Source organism: Dendronephthya gigantea, unplaced genomic scaffold, assembly GCF_004324835.1.
Source record: "Dendronephthya gigantea isolate DGI-Jeju-01 unplaced genomic scaffold, DenGig_1.0 000122F, whole genome shotgun sequence".
In the NCBI taxonomy this organism is placed as follows: domain Eukaryota; kingdom Metazoa; phylum Cnidaria; class Anthozoa; order Malacalcyonacea; family Nephtheidae; genus Dendronephthya; species Dendronephthya gigantea.
The window spans coordinates 154,680-171,425 of NW_021163132.1; the positions used below are offsets into that span (position 1 = coordinate 154,680).

Sequence of the window (16,746 nt, forward strand, 5' to 3'; positions counted from 1 at the left end):
TGGTAATTGTGGTTTAAGTTCTTAGTTCTTTCACAAAACGCCAATAGCCTGTATGCAGACGTATAGAGTCTAGATCTACTCTGTACGTCTTCACGCAGGCTAGACGCCAAATTCTAGTGATATTTCGACTTGGTCACATGGTCATTCGGCATGCATCCGGCATCCACGTTTTCGTATACCCTCGCGAATAAAATTGTCCTATAGTGTTTCATGACATACATGCGACCACCCGACGATTACCTGATTACCTGCTGGTAGTTTCTTTCAGGCTTCGGAGTGATTGTTCTTTGGCATTTCTTATATTAAACACATCCTTCAATGAACTAAATTCACAACCTTCGAATATAACCAAAAACAGCGTGGCTGCTTGTCCAAAAAACTTCGCATCAAATGTGGTATAACAAGTACAAACCGTTTACCATCTCTCCTTTCCCGAAGGTTTTTACGTTGTCGAAAGGTCGAGAAATGATTTTGTTCACTTTAGACAGTTGTTATACGACATTTGATGAAAAGCAAAAAGACATGTTATAAGCATGCATTATGCACACGTAGATTAATATTCGACGTCGTTTTACTGAACACTATACTTATTATCGTGCAACACATACTGGGCAACAAAATATTATCAGCTGCGGCACAAATTTATTTTGCTAGTGCATGCAAACTGCAGCATGATTTGTGAAACCCGATCAAGTGCATAAGTAAAATGCCTGAAAACTATTTGGTGCATTTTCTCATCAGCGGGGAGTCGGGGATGTAAAACTGAAAGACACCTGTGTCGTTTTTAATGCTATAAGTGCGTCTTCCTTTTGTCTAAGCAATATTTGTTATTGTTTAGTGCTTCAACAACGGAAGAATAATTTCTATAGAATACCGATTCAGAAAGATGCAAACGTGCTGTGTATTATAATGATCAATTAATTAAAGTTAGGAAGGTGAGAAATAAGAATGAAGCAAGGTTAGTTTGGTCTAATAAAATCTCTCGCGCATCTGCCCAACTTCCTTGCTTTTATTTAATAAAAGAGACAGGAGTGCCTGTGCACACATTGAAACCTCTTGACAGTAAAACAAATTTTATTGGGCAACGGAATATTCGACGATTTATCCAAGGATGAAAAGGCGTACATCGTCGAATATTCCGTTGTCCAATAGAATTTGTTTTACTGCCAAGACGTTTCAATTGTAACAGCATGTGTGAGAATCAGCTTCAGCTTTCTTGTGAGGACAACAAAACTAAGTGGGCAAGAAAATTCAGGACGACTACGAGAGATTCTAATTTCATGCATGCGTTACGAACTCGTCCAAATTTTTGGCAATGAAACAAGATTGTTAGATCTGGTGTTACCAATTGATTTATCAGAGCCGGAACACGACGTCGACGTTTCAATCCACTCAGGATATGTTAACTAATCCTCGAAATCATCTGTATAATGCAAAGAATTTTGTCATACTAAAAATACGCCCCTCCTCATCGTTTTTTAATTAATCTTCCCCATTCACTGTGCTTTATAATCCCTAGTAGTTGTAACCATCGGGGTCGGCTCTATACTATACTAGTAGAGTATACTATAGAGTGAACATGAACGGTAATTATATATTGTTTCTTAAAACAAAATTTAAGGTCTAATCTATGGGCTTTTTTCAGATGATACTTTTCGTCTGTCCACGAAGTACCGCCTTCAACGAAGGACCTCTAGAACCTTCAGTCAGTCACCCAGTTTTAATAGACCAAGCTAAAAGCATGGAGTAGACATGTGTGTGCATATTTGTTGCGACCGGCCTTGTCATGAACCATATTTCTATATTTCGATGCGGAGCGTCGAATTGAGTAAGAATAATAGGTTAAAATACAGAAGAAAAAACATCTGTTGATTAAAATTGATCTTATCTGTTGACATTGTAATATGAACCAATATATGCAAGACTCGATTCAAGCCCAGACAACTGATTAAACTAGATTAAACATTTCCACACAAAAACGGACACGACGGAAGTTACAGTTCACACAAGCTGCATGTGTATAAATAAAAGCTTCTACAATATTGTCCTATTTCAGTTATCGTGAGAAAAAGCTCAGCATCCAAGGCATAACCAAGGCAAGATCCAGATACTCTCAGGTAGCTACAATCTTTGCCAGCGTTAGGTAGCAATTCTTTTATATCAGTTCTATTGTTAAGTACGTGGTGGAAATCAACTTTTTTTAAGTTATTGTCTAAGTAATAATATATCTATTGTTCGAATAATATTGATAATAATTAAAGACACCTCCTCACTGCTCCTTTGTTTTTTGGTTATCCGAAATTTCATGACGACTTTAAAATAAGGTGGAATATTGATTCCAGAATGAATTCATATCTTGAATTTCAAGATGACCTTATTTTCGGAATTAGTTTTTTTTGTACGAGCTCAAATATTCAACAAGCCATGTTTTCTGCTTCACTGGCTCGAATCGTCAGATTTATATAATGTTATATTCAGTAAATATCTAAACGATAAAAACAGTATTTTGGTTTTATTATGTTGCATGGGTATGTTTATCCATCACCAGCAGTATGATCAGAAATTTGATGTTCATATCTCATTATTCGCAAATGAATACAGGATAGGCTTGAGAATAGAGACTTTAGAGTAAAATTGATTCGATATATACAAAAGCAAAGCAACTAAAAAATATCTATTTTGAAGCTGGTATAACCGCATCCTTACCTCTTTTTAGTCAAAATCGATTGCTTGCAGACAACCACGGCCTTGTTCTATTAAATTATAAAGGCCTTTAAGTAATCAGTGGTGAAAATAGTCAAACCGGCCGTATTTTGAATTGAAATACAGCATTTCGGTGAAACTTCATTTCTCCTTAATTAACAGTATCTTCCCTAAATTTAGAAAATGGTCCAAGTCAGAAACTTCTTCCTTATTTTTCTGTTACTATTAGGTAATTATTTATTTTATTTTAAATTTATTATGCTTTACATGTCGTAACATTAATGGTCGCATAGAAGTCAATTTCTAAAAGGCGTTAAAACTATATTTCCCTGCCGACTGCAAAGTTTATATGCAACTTGTAAACTTACTTTTATGCATGAAATTATATAGAATAGTACATTGTTTGAGCTAATTAGCTGTCAGAGAGAGGTTAGTCCAAAGACAAAGTTTCGCTCCACTTATTTGAAAATATTTCAGGAATTTCCCTCTCCTCTTTACGAAGATCAGCTCTCCAATGAGTTTATTTTATCTAGGAATTTTCAATCACGATCATGTGTTATGTTTAACTCAACAAGACCTCAATTATATCGCCTCAAATCTGGATGTATATTATGAGGTTGTTGATAACTTAGCCAGTGACCAGATCTACACATCTAGACTAACTCTCACCAACAAAGGGAAGAAAGAGATAACGAAAGGACCTTGGGCAATTTATTTCAATTTCATTCGTCTTATTGAACCTGACCATTTAAAGGATAATCCAAGTGGATATGTTATACCAGATACCGGCTTAAAATTCGTTCACGTCAGTGGATCTCTTTTTAAATTTGAACCAGTTCAAGGTTAGTTATTACGTCTGCTATATTTCCGGATCTATTTAATATTTGTGGTGGATCAATGTTTTCTCAGAAGAGGACTTCCGGTCTTCCGCGTCTGTACCTCGCCCGTACAAGAAAACATGCATAGATATAGTTATTAGCTACCATGCCGCTGGTTTTCTCAATAATTTTTTTTGCGCGTTCAAGGTTTTCAACCACTTTCATCCAGTCAAAATTTATCAATCAAATTCAATGCACAACATCACTCCGTTGCAAGAACAGATGCGATGCCTAACTGGTATGTTTCCGCCGATGGACTTGATGCTGTAAATCTTGAAAGAACAGCTGGAGAAGAATTAAGTTTTGTTGGCAAATTTGACACGGCAAAAAAATGGAAACGTGGCAAAACGGATCAATATAATCCTTTCACACCAACACAGCGATGGGAACGAATAAAAACCGAGGAAAAGAAACCTGCTTTGGGATCGATCATCCCAACTCCAGTTGAACTTAATGCAAAAGATGAACTGTATGTTGATATCCATGACTGGAAGATTGTTTATACTTCGACAAAATTCGTGAATGAAGCAAACTATCTAGGACAGAAGCTAAAGCTTTCTGTGAATAAATACACTAGCGGAATGGATAGTAAAATCATTCATCTTTTGCACAAAAATGTTGATGTGAAAATAGATGGACAAAGCAGTACAAGTGAAGAAAGATACACAGTTGATGTAAAAGAGAATATGATAATTATATCGGCACCAAACCCAAGTGGCTGTTTCTATGGCATTACATCACTTTTAGCTATTACAGATATTGAAAAAAAACAAGTACTCAAGGTAAGCTTTGGAAGAAATATTTATTTTCTCAGATTTGCCTGTAAACAAAACAAGAAGCGTATGTATAGCTGCACTGCATGTATCTTGAAAAATAAAAAAAAATTTAAAGATTACCCGAAAGCTGGCTTTCAGATGACCTGTCGTCACTTCACACCAGGACCAGGAACATTTCTTATTATTATTGTTAACGAATCTCTACAGAGGATAGATATGCCTTGAGACTAACTAGTATACGTAAACACTGATTCTTTTTATAAAGGCATCAATAAAAGACGCACCACGCTTCAAGTATCGAGGTTTGATGTTGGATATTTCACGTAATTTCCACAGCAAGAGCTCAATTTTAAAAGTATTAAAGGCAATGGCGAACTACAAATTGAATAAACTTCATATCCACCTTTCTGATGACGAAGGATGGCGTTTAGAGATTCCTGGTTTAGAGGAATTGACAAAGTTTGGTGGATTGCGCTGTTTTGACGCGAAGAAGTGCTTAGCCCCGCAGATTGGGTCTGGTGCGGAAACATCAACTTCTGGGAGCGGTTATCTTACTGTTACAGAATACAAAGAAATTCTTCAGCTCGCAAAGACGCTTCATATTGAAATAATCCCGGAATTTGACATGCCTGGCCACTCTCACGCCGCAATAAAAGCTATGGAACACAGATTTTTGTTGTATAATGCCTCGAGCAATGAAACAATGCGAAAAGATGCTTCTGAATTTTTGCTAGCAGAACCTGACGATCCTTCCAAATATTTTTCAATCCAAATGTTTAGAGATAACGCTGTTAACCCCTGTTTGAATTCAACGTACAACTTCATTGAACATGTCCTATCCGCTTTAGTTCGTATCCATAAAAATATCTTACCGTTAAAACTGTTTCATATGGGAGGCGATGAAGTAGCGAAAGGTGCCTGGGTAAACTCTACCGCATGTCAGACACTTAATATCACGGATAAAGAAATTGATTCACTGAAGAAATACTTCACTAGTCGACTTTCAGCGATTGCTGCAAAATTGAATATAAGTTTTGCTGCTTGGGAGGACGGTCTTATAGAGAACGGTACATTATTCAACAAAACCCATCTTTCTCAAAATAGTGTGTATGGTTATGCATGGGATAATGTATGGGAGTGGGGTGCATTTGATCGAGCATATCGCCTGGCAAACGAAGGATACAAAACTGTTCTTGGCCATGCAACTCATCTATATTTTGATATGCCCTATGAACCAAACCCTGAAGAACGTGGATATTACTGGGCGACGAGATTCACGGACACTATGAAGACGTTTGGATATATGCCTGATAGTGTTTACGACAATGCTGAAGAAGATCGATATGGAAATCCCTTAAATAAGAAAGAACTTTGTAAAAAGGCAAGCAAGTGTCCGCCTCTTGTGAGGAAAGATAATATAGTTGGAATCCAAGGTCACCTTTGGTCAGAAACTGTGCGTACTGAAGACCAGCTATTTTATATGTGTTTCCCAAGGGTACTAGCGTTAGCTGAAAGAGCTTGGCATAAAGCAGAGTTTGAAAAAGATGCAAGTGGTCGGAGTGAAATGTTAAAAAAAGAATGGAGAAAGTTCGCAAATTTACTTGGTCATCGTGAGCTGAGAAAATTGGATGAAATGGGAGTGAAATATCGAGTACCATTACCTGGGGCAAAGTTGGAATCTGATAGATGGTTAGTGAGCTCTGCATTCCCTGGATTGAAGATAGAGTATAACGCTGGAACAGAATGGAAAGAATATAATTCTTCAGTGCCGAAGTTGTCAGGAAACGTAAGATTTCGTACCAAGTCAGCTGATGGGAAACGTAGCAGTAGAGAGATTGATGTATCGACCAGATCAGTAGTATCGACAGTATCAGTGGTATCGACAGTATCGTCGTATGGTTCGAAGATTGTCAGCCATTGTGCATTGGCTCAGTTCGTCATCTTTGTGTCAATCCTCTTCGTTACTTAATGACAAACATAAATGCGAACAATGGCAATAATAATCATAAGTGACTATATAATTGGTTTGATTAAAAATAATTTCATAGTGATCGTCAAAAAGGTAAGAAAGAGAGAAAAATATAGCCAATTAAATAAATTTTGAATGAATGATTTATTTACCCATATTCCTGAAACATTTGTGCCACTGAATTACAGCATTAAAAATGGTATCTGCGCTCAATTGTGACCATTTTAGTTTTAAATTTCAAGACATCGCCGCGATAAATTTCATTTGGTGAGAACTCTGCGTCAACTTTCTAGTCAGTAGGTTAAGCCAGCTTCCAGAGATTCCTTGAAGTAAAACACACTGACTTCGTTATTCAGAGTTTCTTGATATTTTAAAGTATCACCCAACATTCCTAAATAGACGCTATATCCGTATGCTTTCTTGCTCCGTACGCCTTCACTGACCAACATGAGGGCATCACGATTGTGCTGGACATTTCAGCTATTTCGCGGAACTAAAGCAGATGTTAACCGGCGATTCAGCAAGCAGCGATTAAGCTATAATTATGAACAATGTCTTCAAAGCCTGCGAAAAACGTTGTTCAAAATCAGGCTGCTATAGTGTAACATTGGTCATTCATATATATATTCGTCAACCGCGGGAACAATTATTTGCTTATACCTGCGAATTATGTAGTGTGTCTCTAAATATTCCAAACGTAAAAATTCAGTAAATTCGTACATTTCCAATCAACGTTATATTTCTTAACTTTTCCTGCCAGAGCGAAAGTTTTCTTTTTAAACTTTCCAGCATTTGGAGTTAGAGCACCAGTTAGGGCAATTGTGTTGTTTTTTATTGGTATCCTGTAGCTACCAATTCCAGCGTACGTAAAGCAGTACACACAAAACGCAAAAGTTGCCTTCACAATCGATTTCTTCAGGAGCGAGGTTACTTCAGACTTGATGGTAATCACCCTTTTCCGTTAGTTTTCATTGCAACATTTCGTGACAATGTTCCGTGTCTACCAATCTTTGTTGGTTCACCATCAGGTTTTAAGGCATATTTATAGGACTGCTGTAAATCCAGTTTTGAACAAGCGCGAGGTATTAGTTTCTGCTTTAACTTGAGTTTGAGCATGGCTACCGTCATTTTGTATATATACGGCTCCAACATGCACTGATAATGAAGATGGTTTAACTCTACTGTGCATTTACCGCGACCATTCAATCTGTAAACATGGAGTTTTTGAAAACCAAAGTGGTGGATAGGAGTTACATATTTAAAAATTCAAATGATTATCAGTCAAATATTTAAAAAAAGGTCGATAGCCAATCCTCGAGAGAGAAGTGTCATTTAAAAACATTATTAACCTAATTTTTTAAGGGGTTTTTTTTTACCTGATACAATCATTTAATTGCTCTGAACCAGCCCTTGCTCTGTTAATTGTATTGAGGCGTATTTCTTATATAAAGCTATCCTCAGCGCCTTGCGAGATAATCGCCCACTACTTCGACTTCATTCCACCACTCCAGTCGTTATATTCAAACAAATTGTTTTCTATAAAGTAACATTCAAGGCCGCTAAGAAGGGGGCTAGACGGGGCATTTTGCCCCGGGCCCCAAACCTGAAGGGGCCCCCGACTTAAAAAAGAACCTAAATTTAAAGAACCTTAAAAAGCCATTTTCTGGCGAACTCGACCATGGTCGAATTAGCCATTTTCCAGCCAATTCGACCATGGTCGAATTCGCCATTTACCGGCGGACTCGACCATGGTGGATTTTCGCCATTTTCCGGCGGACTCACCATGGTGGATTTTCGCCATTTTCCGGCGGACTCGACCATGGTCGAATTCGTCATTTTCCGGCCAATTCGACCATTGTCGAATTCGTCATTTTCTGGCCAATTCGACCATGGTCAAATTCGTCATTTTCCGGCCAATTAGACCATGGTCGAATTCGTCATTTTCCGTTTAATTCGACCATGGTCGAATTCGCCACTTTTCGGCGGACTAACACCCAATCCGAAAAAATTCAGAAAAATTCTGCGCGATCGCCGTGAAAACTAACGAAATGCCAAAAAAAATGCAAGAGCAAGTTTTTACCAATATAACTTACATATTTGAGTAGTTAGTATTTCGTATGTTTTATTTTTTATACAGTTATATATACATTATACATTTTCTTTCCGTTAATTCTACAATTTTAAAACCTGTCGGCTGTCGTGCCATTTCATTTATCCTTTTTTACAGAGTATATTCAAACAGAAATCTGCCTGCTGTTTAATGAATAATATCCGCTCTTCTGTTCAACAAATTCTCATAATCACAACAATTATATTCAGACAGATTCAGATATTCCTTGAAAATAAAAAAATTCAAGTTAGAAAAAAATTATAAATGAGTACAAAACAAATTATTGACATTCTGCTTACTTCGTGACAAGGTTCAAGTCTTTTCAATGTACACACCAACTGTTCGAATGTTGGCCGTTTTCGGGGATTCGATTGCCAGCAATCCAACATGACTTGATAACTGTTTATCAAAAAATTTCAGTCAACACAGCCACAGCTTGTGTGTCTGTCTCCAACTCAAGGGGAGATACACCATCTCAACTGTGGACATTGATTGTAGAATTTCTGGCTCAATCATGGGAAGACAGTTTAAATAAATCATGAGCAGGGAAAGCTAAAAGAGGGGTGGGATTCCAACTGTCATGCAGTTACACAAAAGAAGTGACGGTTGGATCCCTCCAACATATTTCTCTCAGTTTAACAGCAATTAGAAAATTCATTTAGTCTGAACGAAAACTGGAGTTCTCTCAGGTCTCTCCAACCCCCCCTGGCTACGCTGCTAATCACAAGAAGTGATAACTGTATTGGAACATAAGGCAAGCAAGCTTAGGTTCGTGCCAAGGATTGAAAAACAGAAAATAGACGTGAATAACCTCGAAAGAAGTTCACAAATAAATTTACTCTATGCATTTACATACTTACAGTTCGTTATCAACGTGCATTGGTTTTGGTATTCTGCGTCCTTGAGATATAAAATCTCTCACTTGATAACCATCCATTCCAGGGTAGGGATATCCACCTGTTATTTAGAATCACAGAATGCTAGATATATATTAAATATTATACGATCTTTGGGCAAACTAAACAAAAATCAACTACTTGGTCTTGACTTTATATTTACTATACTGTCTATATACTTACTTTCTCTACCATCTTACCTACTGTAAATATTTCAAACAGCAGAACTCCGAAGCTCCATCTATTAACAAATGACAATTAAGATTGCTGACTGCATACCAACAAGGTTATTTCTGGGTTTATCAAGGGTTCATCAAAGTTCAATAACTTACACATCACTTTTTGTCGTGTAAATACCACGAAGAACTGATTCAATAGCAGTCCATTTGATTGGAATAAGACCCTGAAAAATTTCGTTTTCATAGACAAAACAGGAAAGTGGAAATGAAATGTATTTACAAAGGAAGTTACGAGATCAAGATATTTCAACTACGATTAATTTAAGTTAAGGTGAACTGCATGACTTCTAACTTCTTAACCATTGTATTAAACTAACAATCTTTCATCTTTACCCGTGTTGTTCTCATGTATATTTCATTTCGTCTGATATCCCTCGCCATGCCAAAATCCGTTATTTTACATGTCCGACCAGAACCAACCAAAACGTTACGAGCAGCAAGATCACGATGGACAATCTTGATTCGAAAAAGGCAAAATTGTTACCTTATTAATCAACATGAGGTTAAATAAAGAAATATATAAAGAGATATATAAAGAGATATATTTAACAATTTTCTCAATATTGTGTATTCCTGAATATCCCTGAATATTTCTACTGTTCCGTAGACGAAGCATGCAGTCGATCGACCAAAGTGATTTCCAAACCGAAATTTTAGTTTTCGCAATCAAAATTCGTAACAATTTCTGCATTAAATATGCACATCGCGGCGTTTAATGATTAAAGTTTTTGAGTACATCGCCAAGTTATATAATATGTGGGGCTTAAGGATTGCAGCGCTGCCGGAAAAATATTTGTGGAGTTGCATCTCTGCGAAGAGAGGTAATAGGAAATTAAACAAAGTGGTTTGTTGATGTTGATGGTTGTTTTCTTTTTCGTTCAAAATGCAGTTTACGTATATATCACCTGCGAAGCACTCAAGTGTCTCAAGCCAATCACAGCAAGCGAACGATACGCCATCATTGCCACTGATGAGGTTAACTGAACCACACACCTTTTTTTTTGATAAGTACTCCATTCCTAGTGCAGACTCCATCGCAAATTTCATCAATTCCTGAGTACTTAATTCTGCCGCTGGAAGATGATCAGGATCAAAATAACATGAATCTTGAACACCTCTTAATTTTCTCAAGTATCCCAGTAAATCACCATATGGGACGAATTCAACAATAACCAAAGGACAATCCACTAAAAACATTATCACAAAAAAATATGGATTGGTAGATGGCGCACGCTGCTATGAATTTGAGATAGAAATACTAGTATGAAAATTAGGGGCAAAAATACGATTTTTAAGTGGTAAGTGGAAACAAAAACACTTCCATGTTCTATGATGCCATACTCGAATACATAGTCATAGATAATATTTTAATTATTAACCTCGTTCGCTTAAATAGATTGGCATAACCCGAAGCATGGTATTGTCTTGATTAACAAAAACTAACCTTCATACAGAACTGCGCCAATCAAACTAACCACGTTTGGGTGAGGTTTTAGTTGCTTCATAATCTCTAGTTCAGCTAAAAGATCATCTTTATCGCTGGATGATGCATTTTCTGAGCAAAACCAAAAAAAGTAATATATATCAATCTCACTTATTACTTGCATGTCTCCTCTTGGAGTTCCTCTATTAAGAATTATTATATATATTAAGCATCTAACTAATAAATGGCTTATCGCCAATAGGCTTACATTGAATCAATCCAAAACTGAATTTATGCTAATTGGCTCACGACAAAGAATAGCTACTTTCCAATCAGACCCATGTTTTAAAATAGACGGAATTCCTATAGACAAGGTTTCACATACAAAATCTCTAGGAGTTCACCTTGATGAAAATCTATCTTGGAATATACAGATCAAGGAATTAACAAAAAAAATTGCTTCTGGTATTGGCGCTTTAAAACTCGTTCGTTCATTTGTCCCAGTTGCAACATTGTATTTAATTTTTAATTCCCTTGTCCAGCCATATTTCAATTATTGCTGTACAGTTTGGGACAATTGCAATAAAACCTTGGCAGATAAACTTCAAAAACTACAAAATCGCGCAGCGAGAGTTTTGACCTTTTCAAGCTATGACACTAATGCCGACATCTTACTCGATAGACTTGGCTGGAAAAAGTTATCTTCCCAACGCCAATTTCAAAAGGCTGTCATGGTTTATAAATCACTCAATGGACTTGCTCCACAATACATGGGTTCCATGTTTGTAAACCGTGACAGTGTCAATCCTTATTCGTTGAGAAACACAAATAGTAAGCTGGCTGTTCCTAAGCCTCGCACAAACTATCTGAAGAATAGTTTTAGTTATAGTGGTGCGATGCTATGGAACAGCCTACCGATTGGGCTACGGCTAGCAAATAACCTATCAAATTTTAAAGCGGGCTGTTCCAAATTATTTTAATCTACATTCACATTTGTATTATATTATATTTCTTGTATATATTCCTTACACGGCTCTCATGAAAAGCAGGTATATTAATTATTTTTGTAATCTTATTTTGTAATTCATAATCTTGTCATTTGTCAGCATGAAAATCCTGATTGAGAATACCGTGTGTAAATAAAGTTTAATAATAATAATAATAATAACCTTTCACCATTTTAACAGCAACCATCTTCGTTTCACATGAATTCTCGTCATTTGTAATAGTTGCTTTGAACACAAAGCCAAATGCACCTTCTCCAAGCTTTTTACCAAGTTTCAAACGATCTCTCGATATCTTCCAAATATCCTTACGAAGAAGGGGTGCAGCTGGTAACTGGAATTCAAGGTTTAAAATAATTTTGATTATACAGAATTGTTTCACCTTTTTACTATAATTGCAAATAAATTATTAATCTATTTTGCTTACCAGAGGAACCTCGCCATTAGTTGTTGTACTACAAACGAAGTTTTCAGCGGAAAATTAGAACTTAGAATAATATGCAATGTTAGCACAACAGAAATTATTTACCTTGAAGTCGTGCTTGGCGTTTCTAAATATTAAGCAAAAGAATGAAATCATTATCGCTGAGTGGAAAAAAACTGCCCAGACTCCCCCCCTCCCGTTCCTCTTTCAAGAGACTCTCTAAATGAATACAAACGATTTATTTCACCAAATATCATGCGGTGATACTTACTTTTTCGTTTTCTTTCTGTACGGCAAAACCAAAGGACAATAAATAAAACAGACAAGAGAGAGAAAGCAGCAACCGAGACTGAAATATACATTATTAAAATTTGGGTTCTTTTCGATGAATTTCCTAAATAAATTAAAAAGAACAAAATAGCTAAATAATCTCATAGAAAAACATTACGCTCTTCTTTATTACATTGCAAAATTCAAATAGTTTTCCCTCCGTCTCTCGCCGAGGTATACGAATTATTTACACCGAATACACGCTGAAAGTGATTTTCTTTGTTAAATCACATCAGCTATAACCATAATATGTCGACTTTTACTACTTTTACCTGGCAGAGGGCTAACATCTGCCTTCACCAAGGCATATTTTAAAAGTATCAATTTAGAAACTCACCAGAAGTTCCAGCAGAAGATTTAATGTTTCTAACATGTGGGTACTCTGTCACTGTTGACCTACGTAATGTCGTTTCAGTTGGGTTATATGTAATCAAAGTTTGGCCTTTTGCATGTGATGTTGAAGAAGATGTAGACAGGACACTTGAAATTATTTTGCTTGACTGCAACGAGACGAGAACTAAAAAAGTGGGGAAAGAACTCAAAATTTTACCGTCTTTGTTATCTGCAAATCTGCAAATGACAATTGGTGAATTTAGCCTGATTTCAATTTAGTCGTAATTGTCGTGAACAAGTCCTTTTTGCAGATGAGAAAAAGTCTGGATGTAAATTTGTCTTTATTTCTGTATTTATATCGGTCATTGTTGACCGCACACACATAGAAATATATTCTATCACATCAATCACCTTGACATGTTTACAGTTTACGACAGTTACGACAATATGGAAACCAGGCATCAAAACTACAAATGACGACCGGTGAATTAAAGTCTGATAAATGACGACTGGTGAATGATCGCTTCAGTTCAAATGATGACCTATGAATCAGATCAGCACCTGCAGATGAAGACTTATATGAAATAGCACTGGCAAATGATGATCTGTGAAGACTGATAATGATGGTATGAAATGAAAGTAAAATTGATAATAAAATAGTTTTAACTTGCGCCATAACTGAATGTGAGATCGTTTATCTGCATACACTCTACGTGCATGTAATGTCTTCACCCTATTTCATAAGCTATAGCTATAGCAATATAAAAAATATTTAAGACACGATAACGTGGACGGGCGTATCGGATCTAATCTATATCATGTCAAATTTATTGTACGATGCCTTATTAAACCTTCGAGGCTTAAATGAGTAATGAGTTAGCATATATTTTTACCCTTTGTTTCCACGGCTATCAGTACTGTAACGATGATTATCCGTAATTTGACCATAGTGACAAACTAGCAATGACGCTGAACAATTCTCCCAAGGGTTAAATACAAATGGATTCAAACAAAATTTCCTAAAAATGTCAGAAATATTGATATATTCTCGACGAATATACGTTTTAAGTGAATGCGCATAGCATAGTTATTTTCATTTTCATTTATACCGTAGTAAGAGTATATAGTATATAGTGTACCAATGCCACCTAAATCAGGGCGACTTGTACGGATATCGTGAGATAGTTGCAGACTTTCAGGAACACAGCAGGATATCCGCTTAAACTTGTAATTCTGTCATTCCACCAAGTCGAGATGACAAATAATGACTACGTTGGTTGTCTGTTGTTGGTTGTTCAGTTACCCAAAATATTCACGCAATGAAGATCATTTCAGAATTAAGCAAATTTATAGGCAATTTGTAATTTAAAAGTGAAAGAGGGCGTGACTTTTTCTATTAGACTTCCCAGAAATGACCGACTTACAGTTCGCTTACACCTTTCACGAGCTATTTATAAAATTCCATATTAAATGTATCATGTGATTTTCCTTCTCAATTTCCGTACTACAAATTACTAACATCTTCTAAATGGTATCTACCGCATGTACTAATGTATAAACGATTATAGAAATGTTGAAACGTGTAACTTCAAAAGCTAAAACTAACAGTTACACGACGTATATTGAACAGCAAAGTATACTAGCATGAGAACGATAAGTCAAAGTTGACTGAAACCGCTATTTATGGTACTTCACAAAACGACACAAGAGTTAAGTAGAAAGTAAAAATGTTTCCTTGTCGATTTACCGCAGACGAATTATCAGATTAAAGAATACGATGAACTAAGTAATGATTGCCAAGATATTTCGTATAACCAGAGAGTCTGCATGGCTTTACAATTACAGTGCAGAAAATCAACCGATATCATTCAAAGCATAATTTTATCAAGCATAATTATAAAATATACTACTTGTTAAATTGCATAAACAACACCACAATCATGCCTATATATACACGAAACTGTTCATCGTTGTTCATTTTGCAAATTGACCAGCCAGCAATCTGCATTGCCATTGGGCATACGCCATACATGCATGCAGCGATATAATTCAAATACATGTTCACAATACAACGATTCTCGTTAGCTGTATAGGATTAGCTACAAAACGGAATTCCATAAAGCACGTAAAGAGCCACGTATTATAAACAATCAGGGTGTTAAAAGCGGAGGTTTTGAAGTTTAAATTGGTCACAATAAACCTTTGTTCCAAAATGCGTCGGATTTAATGATATGTGATGACGAAAACAATGCAAGATGACTTATTTTCACAGATTTTCATTAAGAAATTTAAATCATCGTTCATTCAGAAAGGTCAAAGTTTTCTTTGTATTTCTCAGGTATCGCTTCGTGAAATCAGTTCGAAGTTACAACCTAGCAACCCCCCGTAATAAGCATTCAGGAATGATTTTGGTGCCAGTAAAAGGACACTAACCTTTCACTAAGTACTGGTATAATACAACACACAACTGCACTGCAAGTCTGCAACCCCTTAAATGACCAACCTCACTTTTTACGACAATTTTTATTACTATTTTATGGTCTGCTTCGCTAGCGCGGTATGGCGTATGCCCAATGCAGATTGCTGGCTGGTCAATTTGCAGAATGAACAACGATGAACAGTTTCGTGTATATTATTTAGTATATAGGCATGATTGTGGTGTTGTTTATGCAATTTAACAAGTATATTTCATAATTATACTTGATAAATTATGCTGTATATACGTGAACGTTATCACTATATCAATAAATATCAATAAATACCTATTGATTAGTTATTACTATACTGATAGTAATGTTAACCAAAATCCACGATGGTATACAAATGAAACTGACGTTTGATACTGAAAGATCCTAACAAACACACAGAAATCCTTACGCTACCTTGAAGTTTGATTATCGTTTAGTAAACCAACAATCGCTGTATTAACATATAATTATATTTTCGTTTTCCTAGTAATAATAATAGCTTGACTGTTGAGTTATCGGTCGAGCCTACCTCGATGAATGTTGCTAACCACTACATATGTTCTACAAGTACATATGCCTCGTGCCTTTTTGTTTTATTTCTGAAGTGGTAGTTATTTTTATTTTGTAGATATTTTCTGGTCAACTTCCTCTGCTATTCTGAATCAATATAATAAAAAAACCGGAAGCTCAAAACAATAGTCACAAATACATATAACTGGAAACGCAGCTTATTTCCAAGAGGTCAAAATAGAAAGTATCGAACCAAGTTAATGCATTGTGAACAATAGACTAAAGTCAAGGTCGACACCAAAAGTCAAAACGTTGAACAATTTCACGCTTGGCCTAAGAATAAACGATCAGAAGGTTTGTCCTGCAAAAAGAAAAGAAATGGTCAAACCAAATGAACAGAGGCGTAGGGTGATTATCTTAACTGGGTGGCGGGTGCAACCCGTGCGTTTTCCAGACGAACACGTGGCACTTGAAGTGCGTCCCACTCACGTCGTATATGACTAAAGAGTAAAGCCCGCCGTACACGTGAGCTGAAGTAAGGATCACGCGTGGCTGTTCCCTTACGAAAAAAACACATGCGAAAACCACATGTGGAATCACATGTGACTCACATGTGAAATTGGAACCATTATATCACATGTGGTTCACATGTGGTGGTATCACATGTGGTTCACATGTGGTAG

At 36.3% G+C, this 16,746-nt stretch overlaps 3 protein-coding genes across 4 annotated transcripts; 2 read left to right on the forward strand and 1 right to left on the reverse strand.

Annotated features, from left to right (window-relative positions):
• The first annotated feature begins 788 nt into the window (after nt 1–788).
• Nucleotides 789–6,636, forward strand: LOC114535614 (beta-hexosaminidase-like). The gene is made up of 6 exons (XM_028556893.1): nt 789–935; nt 2,057–2,117; nt 2,884–2,932; nt 3,237–3,545; nt 3,729–4,363; nt 4,623–6,636. The coding sequence occupies exons 3-6, from the start codon at nt 2,887–2,889 to the stop codon at nt 6,324–6,326; spliced, it is 2,694 nt and encodes an 897-aa protein (XP_028412694.1). The 5' UTR covers nt 789–935; nt 2,057–2,117; nt 2,884–2,886; the 3' UTR covers nt 6,327–6,636.
• A 1,827-nt stretch (nt 6,637–8,463) lies between these two features.
• Nucleotides 8,464–16,294, reverse strand: LOC114535618 (fibroblast growth factor receptor 1-like). Of its 2 annotated transcripts, none has more exons than XM_028556900.1 (15): nt 16,083–16,294; nt 13,979–14,104; nt 13,090–13,269; nt 12,694–12,816; nt 12,528–12,549; nt 12,426–12,453; nt 12,164–12,332; nt 11,016–11,126; nt 10,565–10,758; nt 9,905–10,027; nt 9,665–9,735; nt 9,533–9,573; nt 9,297–9,393; nt 8,736–8,835; nt 8,464–8,661 (listed from the first exon to the last, which is right to left on the reverse strand). In XM_028556900.1, exons 2-15 carry the CDS (start codon nt 14,031–14,033, stop codon nt 8,584–8,586), a joined length of 1,392 nt encoding a protein of 463 aa, XP_028412701.1. In that variant the 5' UTR covers nt 14,034–14,104; nt 16,083–16,294; the 3' UTR covers nt 8,464–8,583. The 2 variants fall into 2 exon arrangements, with proteins under 2 accessions (XP_028412701.1, XP_028412702.1); XM_028556901.1 differs by lacking the exon at nt 16,083–16,294 and adding an exon at nt 14,195–14,880.
• On the forward strand, nt 11,240–12,048 carry LOC114535622. The gene has a single exon (XM_028556905.1). The coding sequence runs from the start codon at nt 11,288–11,290 to the stop codon at nt 11,972–11,974; it is 687 nt and encodes a 228-aa protein (XP_028412706.1). The 5' UTR covers nt 11,240–11,287; the 3' UTR covers nt 11,975–12,048.
• Nucleotides 16,295–16,746: the final 452 nt, after the last annotated feature.

Coding starts and splice junctions, on each gene's coding strand:
- LOC114535614 (XM_028556893.1), top strand. CDS start 2,887: ATGGTCCAAGTCAGAAACTTCTTCCTTATTTTTCTGTTACTATTAG. Junction 3,546..3,728: donor TAAATTTGAACCAGTTCAAG/GTTAGTTATTAC, acceptor TGCGCGTTCAAG/GTTTTCAACCACTTTCATCC. Junction 4,364..4,622: donor AAAAAAAACAAGTACTCAAG/GTAAGCTTTGGA, acceptor CTTTTTATAAAG/GCATCAATAAAAGACGCACC.
- LOC114535622 (XM_028556905.1), top strand. CDS start 11,288: ATGCTAATTGGCTCACGACAAAGAATAGCTACTTTCCAATCAGACCCA.
- LOC114535618 (XM_028556900.1), bottom strand. CDS start 14,033: ATGGTCAAATTACGGATAATCATCGTTACAGTACTGATAGCCGTGGAA. Junction 13,270..13,978: donor GATAGCCGTGGAAACAAAGG/GTAAAAATATAT, acceptor CCACTTTTTTAG/TTCTCGTCTCGTTGCAGTCA. Junction 9,574..9,664: donor TACACGACAAAAAGTGATGT/GTAAGTTATTGA, acceptor ATTTGTTAATAG/ATGGAGCTTCGGAGTTCTGC.